Raw genomic sequence first — 21,829 nt, 5'->3', positions numbered from 1 at the left:
CTGTCAGCCTCAGACACCCCCCCCCCTCCGTCTGAGCCTCGGACCCCCGTGATGCCCACGTCTCTTCGGAGCACCTCAGCCCTAATCTCGCTTCCCCCTGGCATACGTGGTTCTTGTGATCCCCGCCTGCCACCCTCCCCCCGGGAGTGCTGCCCCGAACTGCCTGGTGCACAATTGCCCCCAGAGCCTAGGGCGTGCCTGGCACGCAGCAGACCAGAGACCGGCGTGTGGCACTCGGGAGGGAGCCAGGCCAGGGCGCAGACAAGTTCGAGGCTGACGGCCTCCAGCGGGAGCAGCAACCGAGGGCCGGGCAGAGGGCGTTTATTGGCGAGGCAGGCGGCACACACGTTATTTACACGGCCCGTCAGGACGCTAAGCGAAGCAGGGCGCGGGCGGGCAGTCCCCGGGCGCGGCTCAGACGAGCTCCACCTTGGCGTTGGGGTAGACGGCCACCACGTCGTAGCCCTCGGGCGGCTTGACGCGCTCCTTGGCGTGGCCCTCGCAGTAGAGCTGTTCGTCCAGAAAGAAGTAGCCGCGCTGCTTGAGGTTCAGGCCGCAGTCGCTGCACATGAAGCACTCGGGGTGGTAGAGCTTGTCGCGCGCCTTGACGATGGTGCCCCTGGTGGCGGGCCGGAAGAGCACAGCGTCGGGAGGCGGGCGGGCGCCGGCGCGCCCCGCCCCCAGTCCGGAAGAGGGCGGGGCCGGGCGGCCCGGGGCGGGGCGGGGCGGGGAGGGGTGGGGGCGGGTACTCACACGATGCCGTGGCCGCAGCGAGTGCATTCCGGCAGCCCCTGGAGGCCACTCAGCGGGGTGCCCAACTTGCTGACTGGGGGCTTGAGGCTCCGGGGCCCACCAGGGCGCTCCCCTGAAAACAGGAGCGCGGGTGACAGGAGTCGAATAGGGAGCTCAGAACACCTCCATGGGGGGCTAGGCGATGCTGGGAATTGGGGAGGGATGGAGGGGTGGGGGTAGACTCGGGCCCTGGGGGGCGCGGGAGTGGAGAGTGAGGGGAAGGACCCGGGTGGACAGAGGAAAGGCAGATGGCTCGAAGGAAGTGCAGCAAGGTGGGGCTCTGGGTTCACTGGGGGCGGGGTGGGGGGAGGAGGCAGGAGGGGAGAGGTGGACTTACCACCCTGGCCAGCCTCTAGCATGCCCTGCAGGTATCGGAAGGAGCCGGACTGTTTGGGTTCTGAAGCCATGGGCTCAGCAGGCTCCCGCAGCATCCTGTACACGTCAGAGCCCAGGTCAATCCCGCTGTCCCGACTCCGAGAGAGGCTTCTGCCAAGGTCAGTCACGCTGGAAGGGGTGGAGAGTGGGGGCACAGTGGGGAGAGAGGAGGTGCAGGGTTGCAGCCCCCAGTCCTTGCCAGGACTGCCCCCTGCTGGCAGGCTGGGGGAGGCTGATGAGGCAGCAGGGCACTGAACGCAACCAGGTGAAACTCCAGGATCAAGCATCTGGGGTCAGGATGGTGTCTAGTGAGGCTGGAGGGTTTGGGATGGGGTTGGGCGAGGCTTCAAAGGTCATGGCTCTGACCTACCTGTGGGGTGGAGACACGTGCAGAGCATTCATCTGGACCTGCAAGGTGGCCTCATTGCTGTTGCCATTGTGAGGGATAAGAGGCCGATGAGGAGATCCCAGGCTGACCCTGCCATCTGCTGGTCCAATCCCAGTGGTTGAGGAGCACCTGCTGGGCGTTGGGCTGCCATCCTGTTAGAGAAAGGCCCAAGGCACTGGAAGACCCAGAGCATAAGGCCAAGTGGCCAGACTGCGGGCCATTCCTTATATATCCATGCCCACCCTGCTATGCCAGGCCTCTTTGGATGTCTTCTGGCACCCAAACCCAGCTCTGACTTTCGTGGCTCTGATGCCCAGACAGGAAGAGGGTCATGGGGCAGGCTGAGCCTCGGGTTTGCTTCAGTTCCTGCAGAAGCAAGGAATCTCCATTGGATGGTAGACACAAAAACCGGAGTGCCTAAGGCTTAGCCTTGACTCATGAACATGGTTTGGATTCCCACTGCTCATGGGGGCTGGGGATGGGGTAGATGCCTTTGAAGGCCAGCCCAGCTGGAACAGGCTAGGTGGCTTCCCAGCAGCAGTGAATCTCCGTGCCTCTCAGAACTGGGCCATGGCTAGTACAGGAAGATGTTACCTCCATGCCCGCAGCCAGGAAGGGGCACTGGTCATTATGTGCCTGAGGCCTTCCAGGAGCTACAGTTGTGAGGCCCCAGCCCCCTCGGGGACTGTACGTTCAGGCCATGTCTTGGTTCTTAGGCTGTATCTCTTGGTTCATAGCCCTGGTGGCATAGTGGTTATCAATTAGCTTGATAACTGCAAGGTCAGCAGTTCGAAAACACCAGTCGATGCTCCATGGGAGAAAATTGGGGCTTTCTACTCCAGTAAAAAGTTAACAGTCAGAAACTCACCAGGGAGTTCTACTCTGTCCTACGGGGCCTGGAGGAGTTGGCATCAACTCGATAGCAGTGATTGAGGGGAGTCGAGTTGAACTGAGTTGAGGCGACAATGGCCTTTTGTGAGCATAACAGCCAGGGGCAGTGGCTGGCCAAGGCTTAAGGTTCCCAATGCCCACTACCTTACGGCCAGCCTGGAGGAGAGGCCCACGCATGTCCCCTTAGTCCTCAGGAGAGGGCAAGAGCTTTGTGGTGGGGGGCCTGAGTGGGGGCTGGGCATCTTGTCCCTACAGAGTCCAAGCCTGCACTGCCCCTGGCTTACAGGCCACACAAGCATACCCACACACAGGATGCATGTGCTCATAGCACACTTACACACGTGTGCACATGGACACACTCACCAGCCAGCCCACCAACATACACCTAGCCACATGGGCAAGATTACAAATACTCCTGGTGGCCTGCATGCTGGGGCTGGACAGCCTGATTTTAAGGTGGGATCCCAGAGAGCAGGTCTTTTAAGAGTGGAGTCTCATCCTCAGCCTGGAAAAGGACATGCCAATCCCCTTTCTACCCTACAGTGTGGATAGTTGGAGCACCTGGGCAGCAAGGAGAAGCCCCCTCCCAGGCAGGAAAGAGCCCGCTTGGAGGGGCAGGTAGCTTCCAGCACAGGAGTGGCCCTGCCTGAGGCTCTTCCCTGATGGACTGTCCCTGCTTTCTGCAAACTCCCCGCTGGACAGGCGCTGGCAGTGGGCCGGTCAGCAGCCTAGCGGGGCTGGCACTCCTGCTTTGTCGGGCCCAGCAGACAAAGGGGAGGGCCTCTTGCTAGCTAGGTGGGCCTCATCAATGAAGCAGCAGCAACAGCAGCAGCAGGAAGACCCCCCTGCCCCCCATCAGGCCCAACAAAAGCCCCCGGGAAACCTGAGCACTCTCACACAGGCGCCTGGGCTGCAGGCAGGCAGGGCTGGCCAGGCAGGCCTCTAATGGAGACCAGATGGGCTGTGGTTGTTGGGAGTGGGGCAGAGCTGAGCTGAGGAGGATTCAGTGGGGAGAGGGAGTTGAAAGAACCAGAGGCAAGGAGCACCCCCCACCTAGATATGGGAGTCGACTGCAGGGTTACTGGAGCCACTGCCCCTCCCAGGGCCACCCAGGAAGCAGCCCCTCAGTCAGTTGGAGTCCCAGGCACCTCCCGCCCATTACCGGCGAGGTGGTCAGCGTTCAGGGCCTTGGCTTCCTCAGGGCCTTGGCTCTGCATCACCAAGTCTCATGGGGAAGAAAGTGCCCAGTGTAGTGCCTACTGGCACACAGCGAACACCTGCCAGGTACGGGGCTGGCACAGTGACACCTGGCCCCCACGCCTGGATCCCTCCGTGAGGCGGGCCACCTGGTACTGCGGGCTCCTCCTCTGTGGCGTCCCAGCCCAGCTGCTGACTTGGTAGTTTGAGCCTCAGTGGGGTGGTCAACAGAATGGTGTCATCTGCCTGCGTGCTCATCAGCGCCCCCAAGGCTGTGGTCAGAATCCGGGGCAGTCAGCTTGGATGAAGATGGAGGGGGTTGCCAGATGAACAGGTGGCAGCTTCCAAAGGCCAGGCTCCCACTCTCTGCTGGTCTGGAGGGGTCAGGCCTGCCTGCCCTCCTAGCTTCCTTCTACACTCCTCCCCCCTTAGTTCTCAGGGGAAAGGCCACCCCCTTCCAGGAAGCCTTCACTCCACTCTCAGCTGGGAAAGGTGTCTCTTGATGATCCTCACACCTGGAGCCTGGGAGGAGGGTCTCCTATGAGCTTATGGGGAAAATGGCCTGAAGCCATGGCTGGCCATGTCCCATCTCAGTTGGGTGGGTGTGTGCCAGGGGTACCCTGTGCTTGCCCCAGGACCAAGTGTGTTACCCTGCTCTCATGGCTCCAGCTGGGCCCATCCCCCCTCCCCACCCTGCTGGCAGAGGTGGGGGCAGTGTGGGGACAATGGGCCCTGTGTCTGTTACTGAGGGGCTGGGTGGGAGTGTTTCTGTCGCCACCCAAGGAGCCATGACCTTTGAGTACAAAAGGAGAGCGGTGGCTGAGGGCTGCCCTCCTGCCTGTGGAAAATCCCTCCTCTCCAGCCTGAGTCACTGGCAGCCTGGCCTGGAAGGGAGTCACTGGGGACAAGTCCTCATGCCCCACAGACCCACGGGTCCCGAGTCTCTCCTGGGAGACTGTGCAGAGTCTTTGACTTTAGCTTCCCGAGCTCAGGGCCCTTGTCCTGTCTGGGCCCTGCTGACTCAGAGGAAGCTCAGCCTCACACATGGGCAGGGGGCCCTTGCTGTGCGAATGACTGCTGGATCCTAGCCTAGAGTTGCCCCTGCCACCAGTGTCTCAGGTCCTTGGGGTGACAGGAACAAGCATCTGAGACAGAGGTTGGATGTTCTTTGTTCTGCAAAGAACATCAGAGAAGTTGGACCCGATGGAGCTGGGGAGCCTCTCCGGGGGCCTCCAAGGCTCCTCTGTTCTCTCCACCTGTGGAGTGCTCCCCCCTCAGGGCCTTTGCATGTGCTCTCTGAGCATCCTCCTTTGACCTTCAGATCCTGGCCTGGTGACCCCCTCCTCCAGGAAGCCCTCTCTGACTCCTTGGCTAAGTCACATTTCCACTCTGGGCTCCTCCAGCCTCTGGCTTCCTACGTCCCAGAACTGCTAAGCACGCCCCTGCCAGATCGACACCTGCTGGCACATGGCAAGCAGCAGATCTCCGGCCTGTCAGCAAGGACAAGGAGGGGACAAGGGAGGGAACAAGATGGCATGGAGGTACCTGGTGAGGTGGCACCAAGGGAGATCTTTCCTCCTAGGTCAGCAAACTCTGCCCCTTTCCCCCCAGGGGCAAGAGGGGACACAAACAGACCTAGGAAGCCATGAACCTAAACCCTGGGCCACCTGCTTCTGGCTCTGCCACTGATCAACCCATTTTTCACTTTGTTCGCATCCTGTGGCACCTTGGCCCCCCGCATGCCCATGGCCAAATGAGGTCCCGGAAGCCCACCTTCCTCTCCTTGACTCCTGCCAGTCCCCAGGAGGTGACTGGGAGATAGGCCTGCAGTTGAGAGCTCAGGACAGCCCAACAGAGCTTTTGCCTGTGGGCTGAGGTCTGCTACTGCCAGACCAAGTAGGTGTCCGAGTATAGGCATGTCCTATAACTCCCGGTTACCCCTCCTTAAGTTTGGTGACTTCCTCTCAGTCCAGGCACTGGGCACCTGAGTGGACACTAGTTAGTGAGTCGCAAACCCTGCCACAAGGCTCAGTCTAGCCTCTTCCCACCTTAAATTCTTCTGTTTGAGAATCCAGGCCTTCTTGGGCTACAAGAGAGCCCCAGGAAATGCCTACCACCCTGGGAGAAAAGGCAGGCCGTGGGGCTGGTGGAATTCTTCTGCTTCTCTGGGCTCTATCCAGGCGCCAGAGGACAGTGCAGTAGGTAGACCTGTGGGCCAGGCAGGTCAGGCCGGGCTGGGCAGCTGTGTCTATACATACCTGAGCCTCAGGGTCGATATGGATCCGGTGGGCCTGGGCCTTGCTGTCCTCAGGGGCATTGGGCCAGTTCTTTGTCTCGGGCCTATGGCAGGAATTGGGATGGTCATATAGATATCTACCTTCCATGCCCATCGGGGGCTGAGGATCAGAGGCACCCAAGACCAAGCCTGGAAGGACACCGTCCACCCCAACCCCCAGCACCACAATAGTGGCCACTGTGACAAAGACACATCTTGGGCCCCCTTCGCTCTGGCCGGGTCTTTGGGGAGATTGGAGCAGAAGTCTCACAGCTTCTCCACTCTGCTACACTCTGCCGCTTGCCATTGGAGGGGTGGGGGTGGAGGGCGGGGCTCACACCCTGATCAGGGCTCTTTCCAAACTTTCCACCCTGAGGAGGGCCTCCTATAGGAGCCTACCCGCCCACCTGTTGTCTGCCATGCATGGGCTGGGTTGGGGGTCAGACCTGCCCAAGCCCCACGGAGGGTGGACTGGAGGCTCTGAGGGAGTTCCTTCCCTGCTGCTGCTGCAGCCGCAGGCAGAGTCACCACTGATGTCTGCCCAGCCCAGATGGGAAACAGGCCATTAGGACATTCCTGCTTCACCATAGAAACCAAATGGCAAACACCACTCAGGAGGGAGGAAAAACATCGTAAACCTGCTAGAATTGGGGCAGGCCAGCTGAGACATTATGCTTTGGGCACTTACTTGGGCCTGCGTCTCAGTCACTCTGAGAGAAGATGGCTTGGGGGGTGGAGTGGGGGTGCTGCTGCCTGGATCCCACTGTCCAGAGGACCCAGCTATCCTGGTGCCACTCCCTGGCAGTGGTCATGGGTGTCAGGTGGGGCTGGCTAGACCAAAGGGGAGCAGTGGCCTTCTGGGCTTCTCCAGGCCTCCCTGCTGTAACCCAAGACTGCTTTGACTCAGCAGAGGTGAAGCGCTGGTTACAGTGCACACATCCACTCTGCGCTTGCTCCCCTCTGCCTCTTCCATCTCCCTGCAGACCACCTCTTTGCTCCGAGGCCTTAGGTGGGCCCTGGCATCAAGGCTCTGCTGCCCAGGGTCTTACTAACGACCCTCCCCCCCTTTCCAACCCCTCAGCCAAGCTCCCAAGTGTATCTCCTAATTCACAGCTCCAAATACCCGCAGGGTAGACATGGGCATCTAGTGTAGCCCCGGTGACCTGCATCTCCCTGAAATTCTGCCCCAAACAGGTCTGAGAGAGAACCACTTGCTGGAGGAGACCGCATTTCTCCAGAGAGGGCAGATTATGCCCCCTCACCTGCTCCTTGGCCAGTCTGTGCTTTAGGACCAGAATGCCCAGAGTGGAACAGGCCCAGGCTTAATGGACCCCTGGTTCCATCCATGCCTGCACTGGAACAAATGACCAGGCAAGGGAGGAAGGAAGCAAGGGAGACCTCCCTCTCTCCCTCCCCTGACATCATTGCCTCTGCAAACCTATTCCAGGCTCCTGACTCAGACCCCCTTCGCACCCCCATCATCAGGGCTCCCCTTGGTCATCCCTACACAGCCAAAGCCAGAGGTGAGTCAGGGCCCAGGAACCCGGCCAAGCAGGGCGGCCTCAGAGGCTACCCATTAGCAGAGCAGTGCCGACTGCGCTTCCAGCCTGCACCTCCGTCCAGGAAAGGGCGAGAAATGGGATTCCATTTCACGGGGGAGGAAGCCCAGGCTCACAGCGTTCAGTGTAGTACCGAGGGTCCCAGTCTGGGTGAAGACCAGGTTTGCTGGGCCACGGTCCCCTTGCTATGTGGCAACTGAAGTGTACAAGGCCCTGGACTTATAGCCAGGCCTGCTCATCCGGGAGGCCCCAGCAAGCGTCCCAACTGCACCCCCTGCATGGGCCAGGCACCGAAGGGGGCTCCCTTCGGAGTCTTCCCATCACATCGTTCGTTATTGATGGCTCGGGCCCATGGATCACCCTGCCCCCAACGCCAGCTCAAGGCTGCTGTGGTTTTTGGAGGCTTCGCCCACAGCCATCCACAGGGGGTCGTGGAAAGTCCCTGTCAACAGTGAACACAGCTGAGCTAAGCAGTTATGTCTGGCCCCGCCAGCTCAGGCAGGGAGGTAGATCTGCGCGGCCACATCCAAGCTCACTGTTGGTCAGAGCCGGACGAGAGTCGGTCTCATCCCGGAGACCCAGCTATAGGTCACGGTGAGGCCTTGCTCCCTCTTCCCTTCCCCCTCACTCTGGGGCGCAGCGTTACACAGTTCACGGTAAAGCACCGAGATTCAAACGGGCAGGGGCCTGGACCATGAGAGGTCAGCTAATGCAGGGACAGCAGTGAGGCAGGGAGACCTGGGCAGCAGCCAAGCAGAAGAAGTAGAATCTCTGGCAGTGAGAGACAGGTTAAACTTTGCTTCCCGACTCCCCTGCTGTGCGACTGTCAGCCCTGGGTGAGGTTCCCAGGAGCGGAAAGGCACCAGGGTGCTGACAGCCCAGGCCCACACCTCTCCTTCCTGAGCCTTAGCTGTCTCATCTGGGGACTATATCAGGTGTTAAAGGGTTAAATGAGGCGCTGGACAAAAAGCGATTTTTGAAACTAGCCTTAAGACAAAGAGGGGGAAGCAATGTTTTCCAGAGTGGGCAATACCGCCCCTTGGGGGTGCTGGAATGATCCAAGGTGACTACACTATCTTGGATTAGGGGCTATAGTATAAAAGCTTTTACTTGCCAGGGGAACTCTGAGTAATTTCTCTGTCACTCTCTCTCTTTTCCCCTGAAAAGGGGGTGGTAGGTCAAATAAGTTTGGAAACCTGTGCTCTAGACCCAAGATCTTATTTCCACCACGGTTTTATGTAGCATAGTAGGCTGCGTGTTGGACTGCTAACCACAAGGTCAGCAGTTCAAATCCACTAGCTGCTCCTCGGGAGAAAGAGGAGGCGTTTTACTCCTGGAAAGAGTTACAGTCTAGACAACCCACAGGGCCAGTTCTATCCTGTCCTGCAGGGTCGCTACGAGTTGGAATCAACTCAATGATAGCAAATCTGGTTTTCCTTTGCAGGTGAGGGGGGAGGGGTCTCAATACATTTCTAGCCCTGAGTTGCTTCTTCTAAATCTTCTCTGCCCCCCTACCCCCGCTATGAAGCACTATTCCTTAGGGCTGCAGAAGAGTAGTCGGGTGCTGCTGCCCATTCAGGGCCCACCTGCCCGCCTGCTGTCCGTGTGCATACCGGCTCACAGAGAGAGTGAGGTGATCGTGGCAGCCCTTGATGCGGTTCTGTGCCTCCAGGTGTGTCATGAGCTCGGTGCTCTCCCCATTGATGGCTTGGATCAGGTCTCCAGGGCAGAGGGAAGCCAGTGCCGCCTTGCTGCCTGCGTGGACCTGTGGGCACACAAGCCATAGGGATCATGTGACTTTGCTAGCAGCGTGGACCTGGAGGATGGACAAGCCCAGAGGCCTAGGCGGTCCCCATGGGGTGCCTGCTCTGTGCCCAGGAGAAGAAGCCTCTGCTCTGAACACAGATGGGCAGGCCGGCAGGGTGTGGATATGCAGGAAGAGGGCTACCTCAGAGCTGCTGGGCTAGGTGCAAGCAAGATGCCCCTCTAGCAACTTGCACATATGTCCAGAGACATGCAAGGGTCACATGGGAACACATGTGCTCACTGAAACACAGAGAACACACTCACGTGGCATAACTCCAGCCAGCCAGATTGCCGAGTAGCCCCTTGACCAGACAGTCCAACCCCTAGTGACCTCACCTCTCATTTCCACTTGCCGCATTCACCTCTTTGTCACCTCTCACTCTATCCAGACCACTGACTGCCTGTCGGTTCCTCCCCGGCCTTGGGCTCACTCCCCTCTGCGCCCCTGCAGATGTCCTTTGACTCCCAGCCCCTATGTCCCAGATTTACTCCTCCCCATCCTTCAGATGTATGCAGAAAGGCCGCTTCCTGGGAACCTCATCAGGGAGAGCCTGGTCGTGTCTGGTCCTGGAGCTGCCACATCACCTGCCCAGACATGTGCAGGGCCCTTCAGTCCCAGATGTCACCCTGACCTCCACTTCCTACAGGACAGGCTCTCTCCTGGCTGTTGGCCACCCCAAGGCCACCACTGATTTTAAAGAGCCAACCAGAGTCCCACCACTGATTTTAAAGAGCCTCCCACACTGCTGCTACCCCAATGAAGACCACACAGGGCTGGGGAAAGGCTCATAGGAAGACTTCAGTAAGCGGCATGGGGGTGGTGTAGGTGGGGTGTGTGTGTGTGTGTGTGTGTGTGTGTGTGTGTGTGTGTGTGTGTGTGTTTCAGGGCACCCTCATCCTGTCCCCCATCCCAGAGTGGTCTCTGGAAATAGACAGCAGGTACTCTTCTCCATATCCAGCTGTGACTCAACAGTCACCAGTGACCTTCTTCCTGCTCATGGAAGCTTCTGGAAGTCTGGCCAGGCTCAGCTCAGCTAACCCCAGTAGTGAGTAGGCAAAGTGGGTCCAGAGTGCCAGCGGGTCTGTTGGCACTGGCAGAGCCCATCTGAGGTGAACCGCCTCAAGGGATGTTCCTCCTCTGGTGGGTGACACCCTCAGCCAGCCGACCCAACGGTGTGCTCACTCCTAGGACCTGGGCACCTGCATAGGCCTGTCCTGGAGGAGGCACCCACTTGGCACCATCCGGCCCTTTCCCCAAGGCTCTGCTCCAGGAGCCCCCCCGCCCCTTCATGGAGACCTGCTCTGTGCCAGGACCTGGGCTCAGCACTTTACCCATAATTTTCTTGGGGCAATCTCTGAACCATTTAATGAGGGCAGAGCGGTTCTCAGTCCCATTTTACAGATGAAGAAAGAGAGGCTTGGGGGAGGGGATGTCTAGCCTCAGCTCCCCAGAAAGGAGAGGAGTTTTCCCCCTCTGGGGGCTACTAGCTGCAGGATGACTCAGCCAACACAAGGGGTGCATTCAGGCCCCTGTGGGCGGAGGAAGTTCTCAAAAGCAGGGGCGGCTGGGTCTTTGCCAGCTCTGCTTGGGGAGCTCTGGTCAAAGAGGGCACGTGGCCAGGAAACCGTGAATCGCTCAAATCCCTTTACCAGCATTGTCTCGTGTCCTCGGGGCAAGCCCATTTCCTAGATGCGGAAACTGAGGTCTAGAGAAACCAGGAAGGGCATTGGATTCCCAAGTGACAGGATTTCAACCCACACAGACTGATTCCAAATGCTGTCCTCTCAGCCACCATGCTTCTCTGCAAAAAAAAGGAGTGAGTGAGGGGGGAGAGTGTGTCCAGGTAGAAGGACCAGCAGTGATCAGGGCTTAGCTGGGAGCTGGCCTAGAAGGAGGTTCCTGTTAGTGAGAGGAAGAGATGAATGCAGCCAGAGGAGAGAAGGTACTGGTTCTTACAAGGCCTTGTAGGCCCAATGAGAAGTTAGCTTTTCTGTGGAGTGACTGGGAGCCATGGAGGGTTCTAAGCAAGGAGATCACAAGATAGAGATCAGGCGGCTCCCTGGCTGCCTAGTGGAGGATGAGCAGACAGGAGAAAAAGGAGGCAGGAGGTCAGCTGGGCAGCCGAAATATAAAACCAGATGTTTACCTGAATGCCCAGATCCTACATTGTCCGAGTCAGGCTGGTTGGGAGCTGCAGTCAGAGTCTGATGCCACTTGGTCACAGCAAGCTCCAGATAGGCCTGTCCCCACCCTGCCACTTCGGATACACTACTTAAATTCTTTGGGCCTCAGTTTCCCCATCTATAAGGAGCCCTGGTGGCTTTCTAAGTTATATGTTCGACTGCTAACTGCAAGATTGGTGGTTCAAACCCACCAGCCACTCCTCGGGAGAAAGAGTAGCATGTGTGGTCCAGTAAAGAGGTCCAATCTTGGGAATGTGCTCGATGGCAGTGGGTTGGGTTTGGCTTTGGCTTCCCCGTGTGCAGGCAAGGCCAGGGAGCGCCCTGACTTCTAAAGGCCATTGTGAAGAAGGCTACCCGAGATGGTTCTGGCATGTGAAATCCCCCAGGTCATGTGAAATCCCCCATGCTGCTCCTTCCAAGGAAAGGTGCTTGAGGGGTTGGTACCAGCACCCACTAGGGTGGGACCCAGCATGCCTCGGATGCTTGGCGCAGGTCAGCAGTCATCATCAATCAATGGATTCAGTGCCCTGGGCTGTGTTCCCAGGGTGCCCGGGGATTTGGGGCTGAGGCTGTAAGCCCCCAGTCCTGTCTAAGTGTGGCTGACCCTATTGGACCCTGGATGGGGGAGACCCTGAAAACCTGAACAGGGTGGGTCTCGGGTGCACTTGGTAAGGGCAGCCCCCTCATAGCAGTCCCTGTAGATACATCCCTGAGATGCTTGCCAGGCAAGCCTCAGCCTGTGCCTCCACAGCCCTATAAATCTCTTTAGATCCCACCCAATCTCATGCTCAGCCATCCTGTCTCCTTGGGCCTGAGCTGCTGCCGAAGCCCCGTGACTTTGGGGGACAAGGGAGGCTCTTCCTGGCAAACCCTCTCTCCGCCTGCCAGGGGACTGCATCTCGATCAGCTCCAAACAAGGCCACTGCTGCCTCGGCAGCCACCGCTGCCGCCTCCACCATGACGTGTGGAGGCCTTTTCTAGGCGCGCAGAAGGCCTCGTGGCCAACAGATGTCTCTGCTCCCCGCCGCCCTCGGCCGTCAGCCGCCGCCACCGAGCCTGTCAGCGGCCTCACGCCCAGGGTGCCTGGCCGGCTGGCCCGCCAAGCACCCCCACCAGCCTGCCTAAGTGGCTACACTTGCATGACACACAGGCAGAAGGCCCCTGTGTGTGTGTGTGTGTGTGTGTGTGTGTGTGCGCGCGTGCACGCACGTGCACCCCTCAGCAGGGCTCCCTCGGGCTAGTAGGAGATGAAAGGCTGGAGGGTGTGCTGAGAGTCCACCTCGCTCAGCTCCGGGTCAAGGGCAGACTTTGGAAGCCTCCCGAGACAGCTGGGCCTGCCTGTCACCCTGGCCCCCAGAAACAGGATTCTACAATTCCATGCTTCACCAGACACCCACCCTATCCCAAGAACTAGAAAGAAGTGTCTGAGAGTTCAGCCAGCTCTGCCAGCCCAGGGTGGGAGCCGGGGGTGGGGATGGAGAGGTGGTTCCTAGCTCCCCACACAGGTGCCTGAGACCAGAGCAGCCTGGCTAGAGGCAGGGGATGCCCCAGGTCCCCTCTGCTCCTCCAGACTGGGAGTCCCCAAGGGCAAGGCCTGAGTTCTCTCTTCTCTGCCCTCTACAACAGGGGACCCCAAAGCTGGATCCGGATTCCATCTCTCCAGGACGGAGTGCCCTTCTCTGCCCTCTGCTGAGTCCCCATTAGGGCTTCACTCCTCTTCTTCCTCATCTGCCCCAAGCCTGGAGCCCTTGAGGAACGTGGCTGAAGTAATCTTGAGCCCTGGTCTTGTTTTGTTCTGTGTGTGGGGGTGGCGGGAGGAAGGGAGAACCCAGGACCTCCTAGCCAAAGTTTCTCTTCCCCTAGAAGCCAAAAGTTCCTCCTGGTCACTTCTATGGAGTCATGAGTGGACAGCTGACCAAAGTCCGCAGTGGGGCTGTGGATGGACCTCCCTCTCCAGATCCACACCTCCCTGCTGTGCCCCAACACTGCTGCCTGGGTCCTCCGTGGAGGAAGAGGCCTTTCACTCTTATGCCCTCAATCCTCAGGCCGGTTTCAGGGGGAACGCTTTTCTGGGCCTCTGAAGGTCTGTCTGGATCCCTCCCTGGCACACAGCGACTCCCCCCCACCCCCAATGTAGCCGGCTGAGAGCTTGGTGGTGGGTGGGTCTTCTCCAAGGAATAGGGCCGCCAGCCCCAACCAGAGGGGTTAAGGGGTGCTGCCCCGCCTAGAAGCTGCGTCTACACCTTGGGGATCTCTCTGCCTTCCAGCCTCAGGATCATCAAGGATCCGAGTCCCAGGCCGACTGGGAACGAGGTCTCAGATCAGAGACCGCCCGGGCCCCACCACTCCACAATCGTCCGACTCACCCGTGAGATGGTGAGAGGCGCGCTGAAGTCTCGGCCGCCCACCAGGCGGAAGCCCCAGGGCGAAGGCCCGCGCAGGGTCACGGAGTGGGGCATCAGCGCCGCAGCCGCAGCCGGAGCCGGAGCCTGAGCCGGACACTGGAGAGCCGTCGCCGCCGCCGCAGCCGCCTGGACGCCGCGCCCCGCCCCCGTCTGCCCGCCCCCGATCGGCCCCCGCCCCCGCGCCCCGCGCGCCGGGATTGGTCCCACGGCCCGGTCAGACCCTCCCACTTCGGGGGGCTCTGAAGACCGCCCCTCAGACCTGGCCGCCTGCAATCACGAACCCCCACCCGGATCTCCGAGACCCGGGGCTGGGACGGCCCGGCCCGACGGCCGAGGCTGCCAGCAGCGACCTGGGCCCGGCGGCCGAAGCGCAGGCACAGCCTCTTTGAAGTTGCTTCTACCGGGCGGCGCCCGGCCAGGCCAGGGGAGGGATGGAAGTGGCCCAGAGGGGGGATGGGCCCCGCCTGGTTAGAAACCTCCAGGTCTTCCTAGCAGGCAAACCTGCAGCCCCACCCTCCTGTGCAAGGAGCTCCCCGAACGCAAGACCCGGGCCGAGCCCTGGCCCGGAGTGGGCCTGCATCAGGGATACGGGACATCAGCAGGCAGCGCCAAGTCTGGGGGTGGGGACAGCAAGGCTCCAAACCTAGTTTGGGGAGGCCAGCAAGCCTGTCCGTAGAAACTAAGCCCGGGCAGGCTAGAGGCCAGGTGCTTTGTCCTTCCAGGTGTCTACATCTCCCCAAGACACCCAGCCTTCCCAGGCCACCGCGCCTCGCCTGCCTCGCTGACCATGCTTCCCAGACGGGTCCCCTGCTCCTTCAGAAGGAGCTCCCTGGGAACGGAGCCGCGGAGGTGCCTGCCCAGTGGCCGAGCTCAGTACAGGGAAGTCAGGCGCACACAGCTCTTTCTTAGCCTTCGCTCCACTGCCAAACCCTCTCCTCCAGCGAGTGCCTGGGCCAGCCAGAGGCCCATGCCACAAGTTGGCAAGGGTGCCACACACCCCCCTGAGCTCCTCATGTGGTCACACCAGAGGGACACTGTTGGCTTCTCCAGATCCAGAGGAGGCCATTCAGGGACTGAACATTCCTTACAGCCCTTGTGCGCTCCTTTGATCAAGTTGTGACAAGGACGCTGCTCTCAGAGGCTCGCAGGGGGCAGAGTTGGGTCCCAGGGTCTGGAAGGCTCTGCAGCAGAGCTGGGGTCACTGGAGGAGTAGGAATCCAGATCCCTCCAGGGGGGCTAGGAAAGAGGATGCCCCTCCAGGCTGGAAGGTGAGTGCCTCTCTGTGGGGGAGAGGAGGGCGTAGTGAATAGGGTGTGTGCCTGGGTCTACAGAGTTCTCAGCACAGTGTGAGTGGTGGTGTGTGTGTGGGGTGGGGGGTGGGCATTGTTCAGCCCTGTGCAGACTTGGGTCTCATGTGGCCAGAGCGGTAAAGGCCAGCAGAAGGCCACCAAATGACGGAGGCAAGTGGCAGTTGCATTCATTATTGGCTGCCCCTGGGGAGGGATGCACAGTGTCGTCCGTGCTCAGAGATGCCATCTGGGCTCCAAGTGTCCTCATGAATGTGAATGGTGCAGAGATTGGCTGGGGAGACTCCTTGCTCAAGAGTCTGTGCCGCCTTCACCTAGAGCATCTCACAGGGATTTTCTTCTCATTTACACACCCCAGAGGTGGCTGAAATCCAATCCCATCCCATCCCATCCCATCCCAGCCTAAACATTCCCTCATTCTTTTGTTTACTTCATCTTGTTTATCACATCATCCCCTTCTGGCAGGGGTTCTCCTGTTTATTAGCCATTTGGGCATCGTAATCTGGCTTTGGAGGCTCCTCTCCCCAGGTTGGGGAGCTGATCAAGGTCAGAATCAGGTACATAAACTCTGCCAAGTCATTGTGCAGTTTCCATTTCACTGGGCAAGGGTGTGGGGTGGGGGAGAAATGTAGGTTTTCTAAGACTCATCCCACTACCACCCACTGTGGGCTCCTGATTGCCCCCCCCCGCCGCCCCCGACTGGAGAGAACATCAGAGACCAACTTCTGCCTGCACCCTCCTGGAGGACCGAGGCCTGCACTAACCTTGGCTCCAGGGACCGGGCACAGTCTCCTTGCTTGGGCCATGTCATGGGCCCACTCGTGAGTACCATGAGCTCTGGATCACAGGTCAGATGAGCTTCAGGTCCTGTGGCTTCTCCAGCTCCTCCAGGAGCTCCTTAGAATGTCCTTCTCCCCCTTAAGTTCTGGTCTCCCATGGTCCTGGGGGATTGCTGTACCGCTGCCTCTCTATTATGCTGCAGCACCAAGTCATGGGGCAGCTGCAGGGTCCGGAAGCCCCTTTCAAGGTGGGGTGGGGCATGTGACCAGCTCATGCTTCCCCTCTGCTCTAGTGGCCTCCCCATACTCACGGGACACCCTGCTAGGCCTCTGTGCTGCTACCTAGGACCAGGCTGCTCGGGTCCTGCATTCTTCATTCACTCAACAAACAAGCACAACAAACAATGCCAAGGTCTGTGTCTACCCAGGGCTGGGATCAAGGCACCCCCATTCGGGTCGGGGCTGTGTTGATCTTATTAATTTATGTCTTCCGGTCACCCAGCACAGAGCCTGGCACGGAAAGGTTTTCAAAAACATTTGCTACCATCAATATTATCACAGTTACAGGAATTGTTATCTCAGCTCACCCCTCAGCTGTGGCACAGAGAGAGACAGGGAGGGTGTGGGGGCCCAGAGAAGGGGGAGACTTCTGCTCCGGTATCCTGGAGACCACACCCAGCAGCTCTGTCCTTCATGGGAGTCCCAAGTGTTTCAGGGCATGATGTCCAAGGCCCTCTGTGCGACCAGTCCAAGGCCCAGGCCTCCTGTCCAAGTTCAGTGGAAACCACAGTGCTCTTTCCTCGATGGGCGGGCGGGGCTGGCAGGCTCCAGCAGGAACCGATGCCCTTGAGAGATACCCTTGGAACTAAGCCCAGGGTGACAGGGAGGATGGGGCTTGGCACAGGAATGACCTCAGACAGTCACTGCAGGAACAAACCCAGGAGGCATAGCCCAGAAGTAGACACAGTTCCAGAGTGGAATGCCATTGGGTCAGGGAAGGACAGGTCAAGGTCTGAGCTCTAGTCAACCCCCATCCAGATAGGCAGGTATCCTGCGTGTGAGCTGCATTCTACCCTGGGGCCACAGGTCCCTGATGGAGCCTGTCTCATTCAGACTCAGATTCCTGGGCCAATACATCTCCTCCTCCAAAATCCACTCCAACCTCCAGTCAATAACTGAAGTTCCAAAGGGATCGGAATTCTTGATGGGGCATCCTCTCTTCTCAGGAGACCTTGTACATAGCACTGAGCACCCCTGGGCCCCCACAGTCAGAAGAGAGACTGGAGAAGCCCCTCCTCGGTGTGACTACTCTGGTGCCTTTCCTCTAAGAGGTCTGCGGCTCAAGGCCAGGATCCCGTGAGTCTGCGGACAGAGAGGACTGTAGCCTATGGAATCGCAGAGCTGGATGGGAAGGAGGTGTGGGGCCCGGGATTTGACCATCCAGTGATAGGGAGCCATGGCAGGGCTTGGGGGCTCTGGATGGGAGGGGGCGGTAGACTGGGACATAGTGCAGCCTGTGGAGTGGGCTGGGGGCCAGTGCTCAGTCCATTCTGGGAGGTGGAGCTCAGCCTTTAGCTGGCTTAGGAGCTGCAAGACCCACAGGGAGAAGGTGCTTGTGACAGGGCGTTTCCCAGCCCAGGGTGCCTTGCCCAGAGCTGGCTGACCAGACTTGGGGTGGGTGTGATGGGGGAATCCCCAAACTTCCATGCATTCTGTTGGGGCTGAGGGGCTTGGGGAATTTGAAGGGAGCTAGCCTCTGAGAGTCCCAAAGGGGACAAAAGCGAATTCTGTCACGGGGAGCCTCCCTGCTGGCCCTGAGTCAGATTCCAGGGTGGGGGCACAGCCCACTTCCCTGAAGAGAAAGCAGAACCAACTCTTCAGGAAACAGCCTCAGAGGAGATGAGTGACCACCCCAAACTCACCCCGTTTTCCAGTGTTAGAATTTGGGCTGCTTTCCTGGGGAATTGGTGCCAGCCAGGAGATTAGGCACATCCATGTCCTACGTCATACCTGCTGCAGTCCCTACGGCATCCTTGCCAGACTTGCTTTGTCTCTGTTTTCACCGAGAAAACCGGTCTGCTCTGCACCCCAACAAAGGGGCTGCCAGGTGGCAGGGTGGAGGCAGATTTACCCAGCTGGGCCCAGGGAGGCCCTGGCCCTGAGGCCAGGGTGTGGAAGGTGTTGGAAGGAGTGGCATCTCCGGCAGGGGGTTGGTGGGAGATGGTGGGAAAGCTAGAGGTGGCTCAGCAGGCAGGTAAGTGACACAACAGGCTGTTTGTGGTGACAACAGTAAAACCCATGTGACAGGGTTGTGCAACTGGGATTTGGAGAAAGCCGATAAAAAAGACACCACAGCCCTGCCCTCCGCCTCCATTCTTGCATGAATGGGAAACCCCCATTCTGACAGCTTCCACACCTCATTCACATGAGAAAGCTCAGACCCGAAGGTACAGGCAATCTGCCCCAGAGTCCCCTGCCTCCCCCAGCACCAAATCCACCCTGAAGCGAAAAGCCAGGACCCTGAATTCTATTGGCAGGCCCCCAGAATAGAGTCCCAGTTCGGGATGTCCCAGGTGGCCAGCTTCTCTGGGCAGCTGGAGGATCCCAAGAGGAGATGGTGGGCCCTGTGAGGAGACAGTGTCCCCCTCTCCAAATCAGTTCCTCCAAGGAGAGCATTGGAGGGGTGGGGAGGCCCTGGTGTGTGTGCTCATTCTGTGTCCTGGACAGCCTTGGCCATGGCAGGACCCTACTCAGATGCCAGCAGGGACCAGGATCCTCCTCTTCTAAGCTCAGGAGGCAGAGGCATGGCTATCCGATGCAGACACCGCAACCCCAGCAAGGAAACAAGCATGGAATACAACACAGGGACTTACTCGTTGGGGCTACTCTGCAGATACCTACGGCCAACACACACGCACACTTAACTGTCAGCCTGGGACTCCCTGTCTGGCTCACCCTGCCCATCGACCTCCGGCCACAGGCCTGGACTCAAGGCATAACTTTGACCCTGCCTTAGCTCACACATCCCCAGGCATCCTTGTTCTTCTGCTGCCTGGCCAGGGCCTCCTGGGCTCCCGACTAAGGACCCTCCTCCTCTTCCAGACTGCTAGAGCTGACAGCAGGGCCACTTCCATATCCCCAGGCTTCCAGCAACAGAAAGATGGGCGATGCGAACACACCTGTGGCTGCTATTGTTTATGCCGTGCTCACCTATTCAATGGGTATTGCCGAGCCCTTCCTATGTATCAGGTGACGTTTCATTTCAGAGTGCTGAATAATTAAATGGCTATTATGTGCATGTAAAGTGTTCGGAGCTAACTTTAACATTAACATTCCAAGTCTCCTTGGAGTGGACCCCACAGGCCCTGCTCCATGTACTTGAGATGGTCCCCTGCTCCAGAAGGGTCCCGAGGAGCATGGTGGGTGCAGATTGGTGGGAAGAAGTAGAAGTTCCCTCAGGAGATCTGCTAGCGTAGGCCTGTCTCTAACTTAGGGCCAGCCCTATCTTTTCTCTCTGCCTGCCCCCTGCCTGGTTGTGGTAGTTCCTTGGGTCTTGGTGAAGGACGCTGCCCAGCGGTGTCCAGCACCGTAGGTGGTACCTCTCCACGGTTAAGTCACGGACTGACCTCACCTCCGGGCCTGGCCACAGGACACACCAGCTGTGGCGGCCTGGTGTGAAGCTGGCCGCCCATGTTGCTGGAAGAATGGGTCAGAGCTATGCCATTGGCGTCCAAGAGCTGCCAGCTGGCCTCGGGGTCTGGGAATGCAGGCGGAGGGGCCACGGGGATTAGGGCAGGAAGGGCCAGAGGCAGGCCTGTGAGGGCGAAGTTGGGCTGAGGCTGCCTGAGTCCATGGGGACAAAGGGCAGGAGCGAGGCCGTGAGTCAGCCTCATGTCCTGGGTGGCTGTTTTATTGACCGGAGAGAATCTTCAAAATCCGTTCCCACTGGCATTCCCCAGACCAGGTCCGTAGCTGTTGGGCCCGGACTCCACAGTGTCTGCTGCTGCTGCTGTTGTTGTGTGCTGTCGGTTCCAACTCGTGCCGCCCTGTGTACAACGGAACAAACCGCCCGCAGTCCCGCGCCATCCTCACAAGGGCTGGTATGTTTGAGCCCATAGTTGCAGCCACTGTGTCACCCCGTCTCATGGAGGTCCCCCTCTTCGTCTCTGTCCCTTCACTTTACCAAGCACGCGGTCCTTCTCCAGCGACTCGTCTCTCGGGACAATATGCCAGCGTCCAGGCGTGAGATGAAGTCTAGCCTTCCTTGCTCGAGGAACATTCTGGTTAGACACCTGCCTCGCGACAGCATGAGGACATGTGGCCTTGATCTCCCCCTTAGAGCTGCCTGGTCACATTGTCTGCTGCTTGTGCGGTCACGGTAACAGCGAAAAAGTAGGCCTGCCTTACAACAGAGGGGGCTCCCCCCGCTCCCCCAGGAGAAGCCAGGATTCCTCCGGAGAAGAGCTAACCAGACCTTCTACATGTTGAACCTGAAACGCGTGCTGCCTTGTGTCTGGGAAAGGGGTGGGGGAAGGGTGGGTGTGGGACAGAGATTTGCTGAGTGTGAGCAACGGAATGGCCTCCGCCCAGCACCCCGGGGCCACCAGGCTGTGCGAAGACTAAGCAAGCTGACCACAAAGAGCTGTGACACAGAGCGCGCAAGCATGAAGCCTTGTTGGCCCCGAGAGAGAGCACGGCCATCTTCCCTCAGACAACCATTGGTTCCCGAGCCAGAGAGAGCTGGCCAGCTTCCAGAATCCCCTTGGGAAGATCTTTCATGCTAACACCAAGCCAGCCCATCCCCTGGAGAGAAAGGAGTGGACGCACCTGCCTTATGAACAGAGCAAATGGGCTTCCTTCGAAAGTTCGAGCTCTGTTACCCAGTTGGGGTCGTTCCCAGGATTCCAAGTTGGCTTGGCATGACAAAAAACATCGATGAACATATTCCATTAGGAGAAAAGGGGAACCTTGTGATCCCAGCAGAAGCCATCTGGGAGAAAAAAAAATCCATCAGCGATTCACAGCAAAAAGGCATCAAATTGTGAAGGGAAGAAAAAGTTCTTAATTTAAAAAAAAGACATAAATCAGAAACCAGAGATGAATATTGGGATTTAACCCTCCCCAAACTCACATGATATCAGAACCCAATGCCCCCTGTCAGGGCTGCTGTGCAGCTTCGCTGGGGAGACTCACTCGGGCAATACGATGAAGGGGCGAAGAAGGAGGGGTCATTGAAAGAGTCGGAATGAGCATGATTTCACTTCGCTGGCCTCTGGAATGTTGATGGGGATCTTCTCCCTCTCACGCATGGTTTGTATTTTTGTCTTTGTACTAATGTGACCTTTCCTTACCACCTTAGTGTGATTTGTCTTTCATTGTTTTCTGGGGGGTTCCCAGCAGTGAAGCGCAAGAGGAGTGGATGTATAATGATAATGAACTGATACAAGGTGTTGTAGGGAATGCAGGAACTGGGGTGCCATAGGGAAGGAAAGGGGATTTCAGGAGTAAATAATGAGGGGGGAGGGGGAGGAGCACTACTCAACTCAGCTTAAAGGCGATATAACCATGTGGTGGGGTGGAGGAATGCTCGAGGATCGATGTGGTGGTGACTCTTCAATGCCCCTTGATGCGATTGAACGATTGAACTACTCGATTGTATGATATGTGAATTATGTGCCAATAAAACTGTTGGAAAAAATATAAATCATGTGGTGACCCCTTAATATCTTTATGGAAAAATTCTCGTCCCATATATTATGGATATTTTCACACGATAAAATTAATTACAAAAGAATTTATGATCCAGCTCTATGAGAAAGACCCTGAAGGAGATGGAGCGACACAGTGGCTGCAACAATTGTGGGGCTGGCG

General features: G+C 58.4%; 1 protein-coding gene across 3 annotated transcripts; it reads right to left on the bottom strand.

Moving 5' to 3' along the window:
* Window positions 1-266: 266 nt before the first annotated feature.
* PDLIM4 (PDZ and LIM domain 4) lies at window positions 267-13,996 on the bottom strand. 3 transcript variants are annotated; one of them, XM_075541520.1, is made up of 7 exons: window positions 13,834-13,996; window positions 9,091-9,242; window positions 5,902-5,983; window positions 1,538-1,707; window positions 1,130-1,224; window positions 754-865; window positions 267-619 (listed from the first exon to the last, which is right to left on the bottom strand). In XM_075541520.1, the coding sequence occupies exons 1-7, from the start codon at window positions 13,924-13,926 to the stop codon at window positions 415-417; spliced, it is 909 nt and encodes a 302-aa protein (XP_075397635.1). In that variant the 5' UTR covers window positions 13,927-13,996; the 3' UTR covers window positions 267-414. The 3 variants fall into 3 exon arrangements, with proteins under 3 accessions (XP_075397635.1, XP_075397634.1, XP_075397636.1); XM_075541519.1 differs by having other exon boundaries at window positions 1,130-1,296; window positions 13,834-13,993; XM_075541521.1 differs by lacking the exon at window positions 754-865 and having other exon boundaries at window positions 416-619; window positions 1,130-1,296; window positions 13,834-13,994.
* Window positions 13,997-21,829: the final 7,833 nt, after the last annotated feature.

Source organism: Tenrec ecaudatus, chromosome 2, assembly GCF_050624435.1.
Source record: "Tenrec ecaudatus isolate mTenEca1 chromosome 2, mTenEca1.hap1, whole genome shotgun sequence".
NCBI lineage: Eukaryota > Metazoa > Chordata > Mammalia > Afrosoricida > Tenrecidae > Tenrec > Tenrec ecaudatus.
The sequence above is the reverse complement of the archived record's forward strand: the minus strand, read 5'-3'. Positions and strand labels throughout refer to the sequence as shown.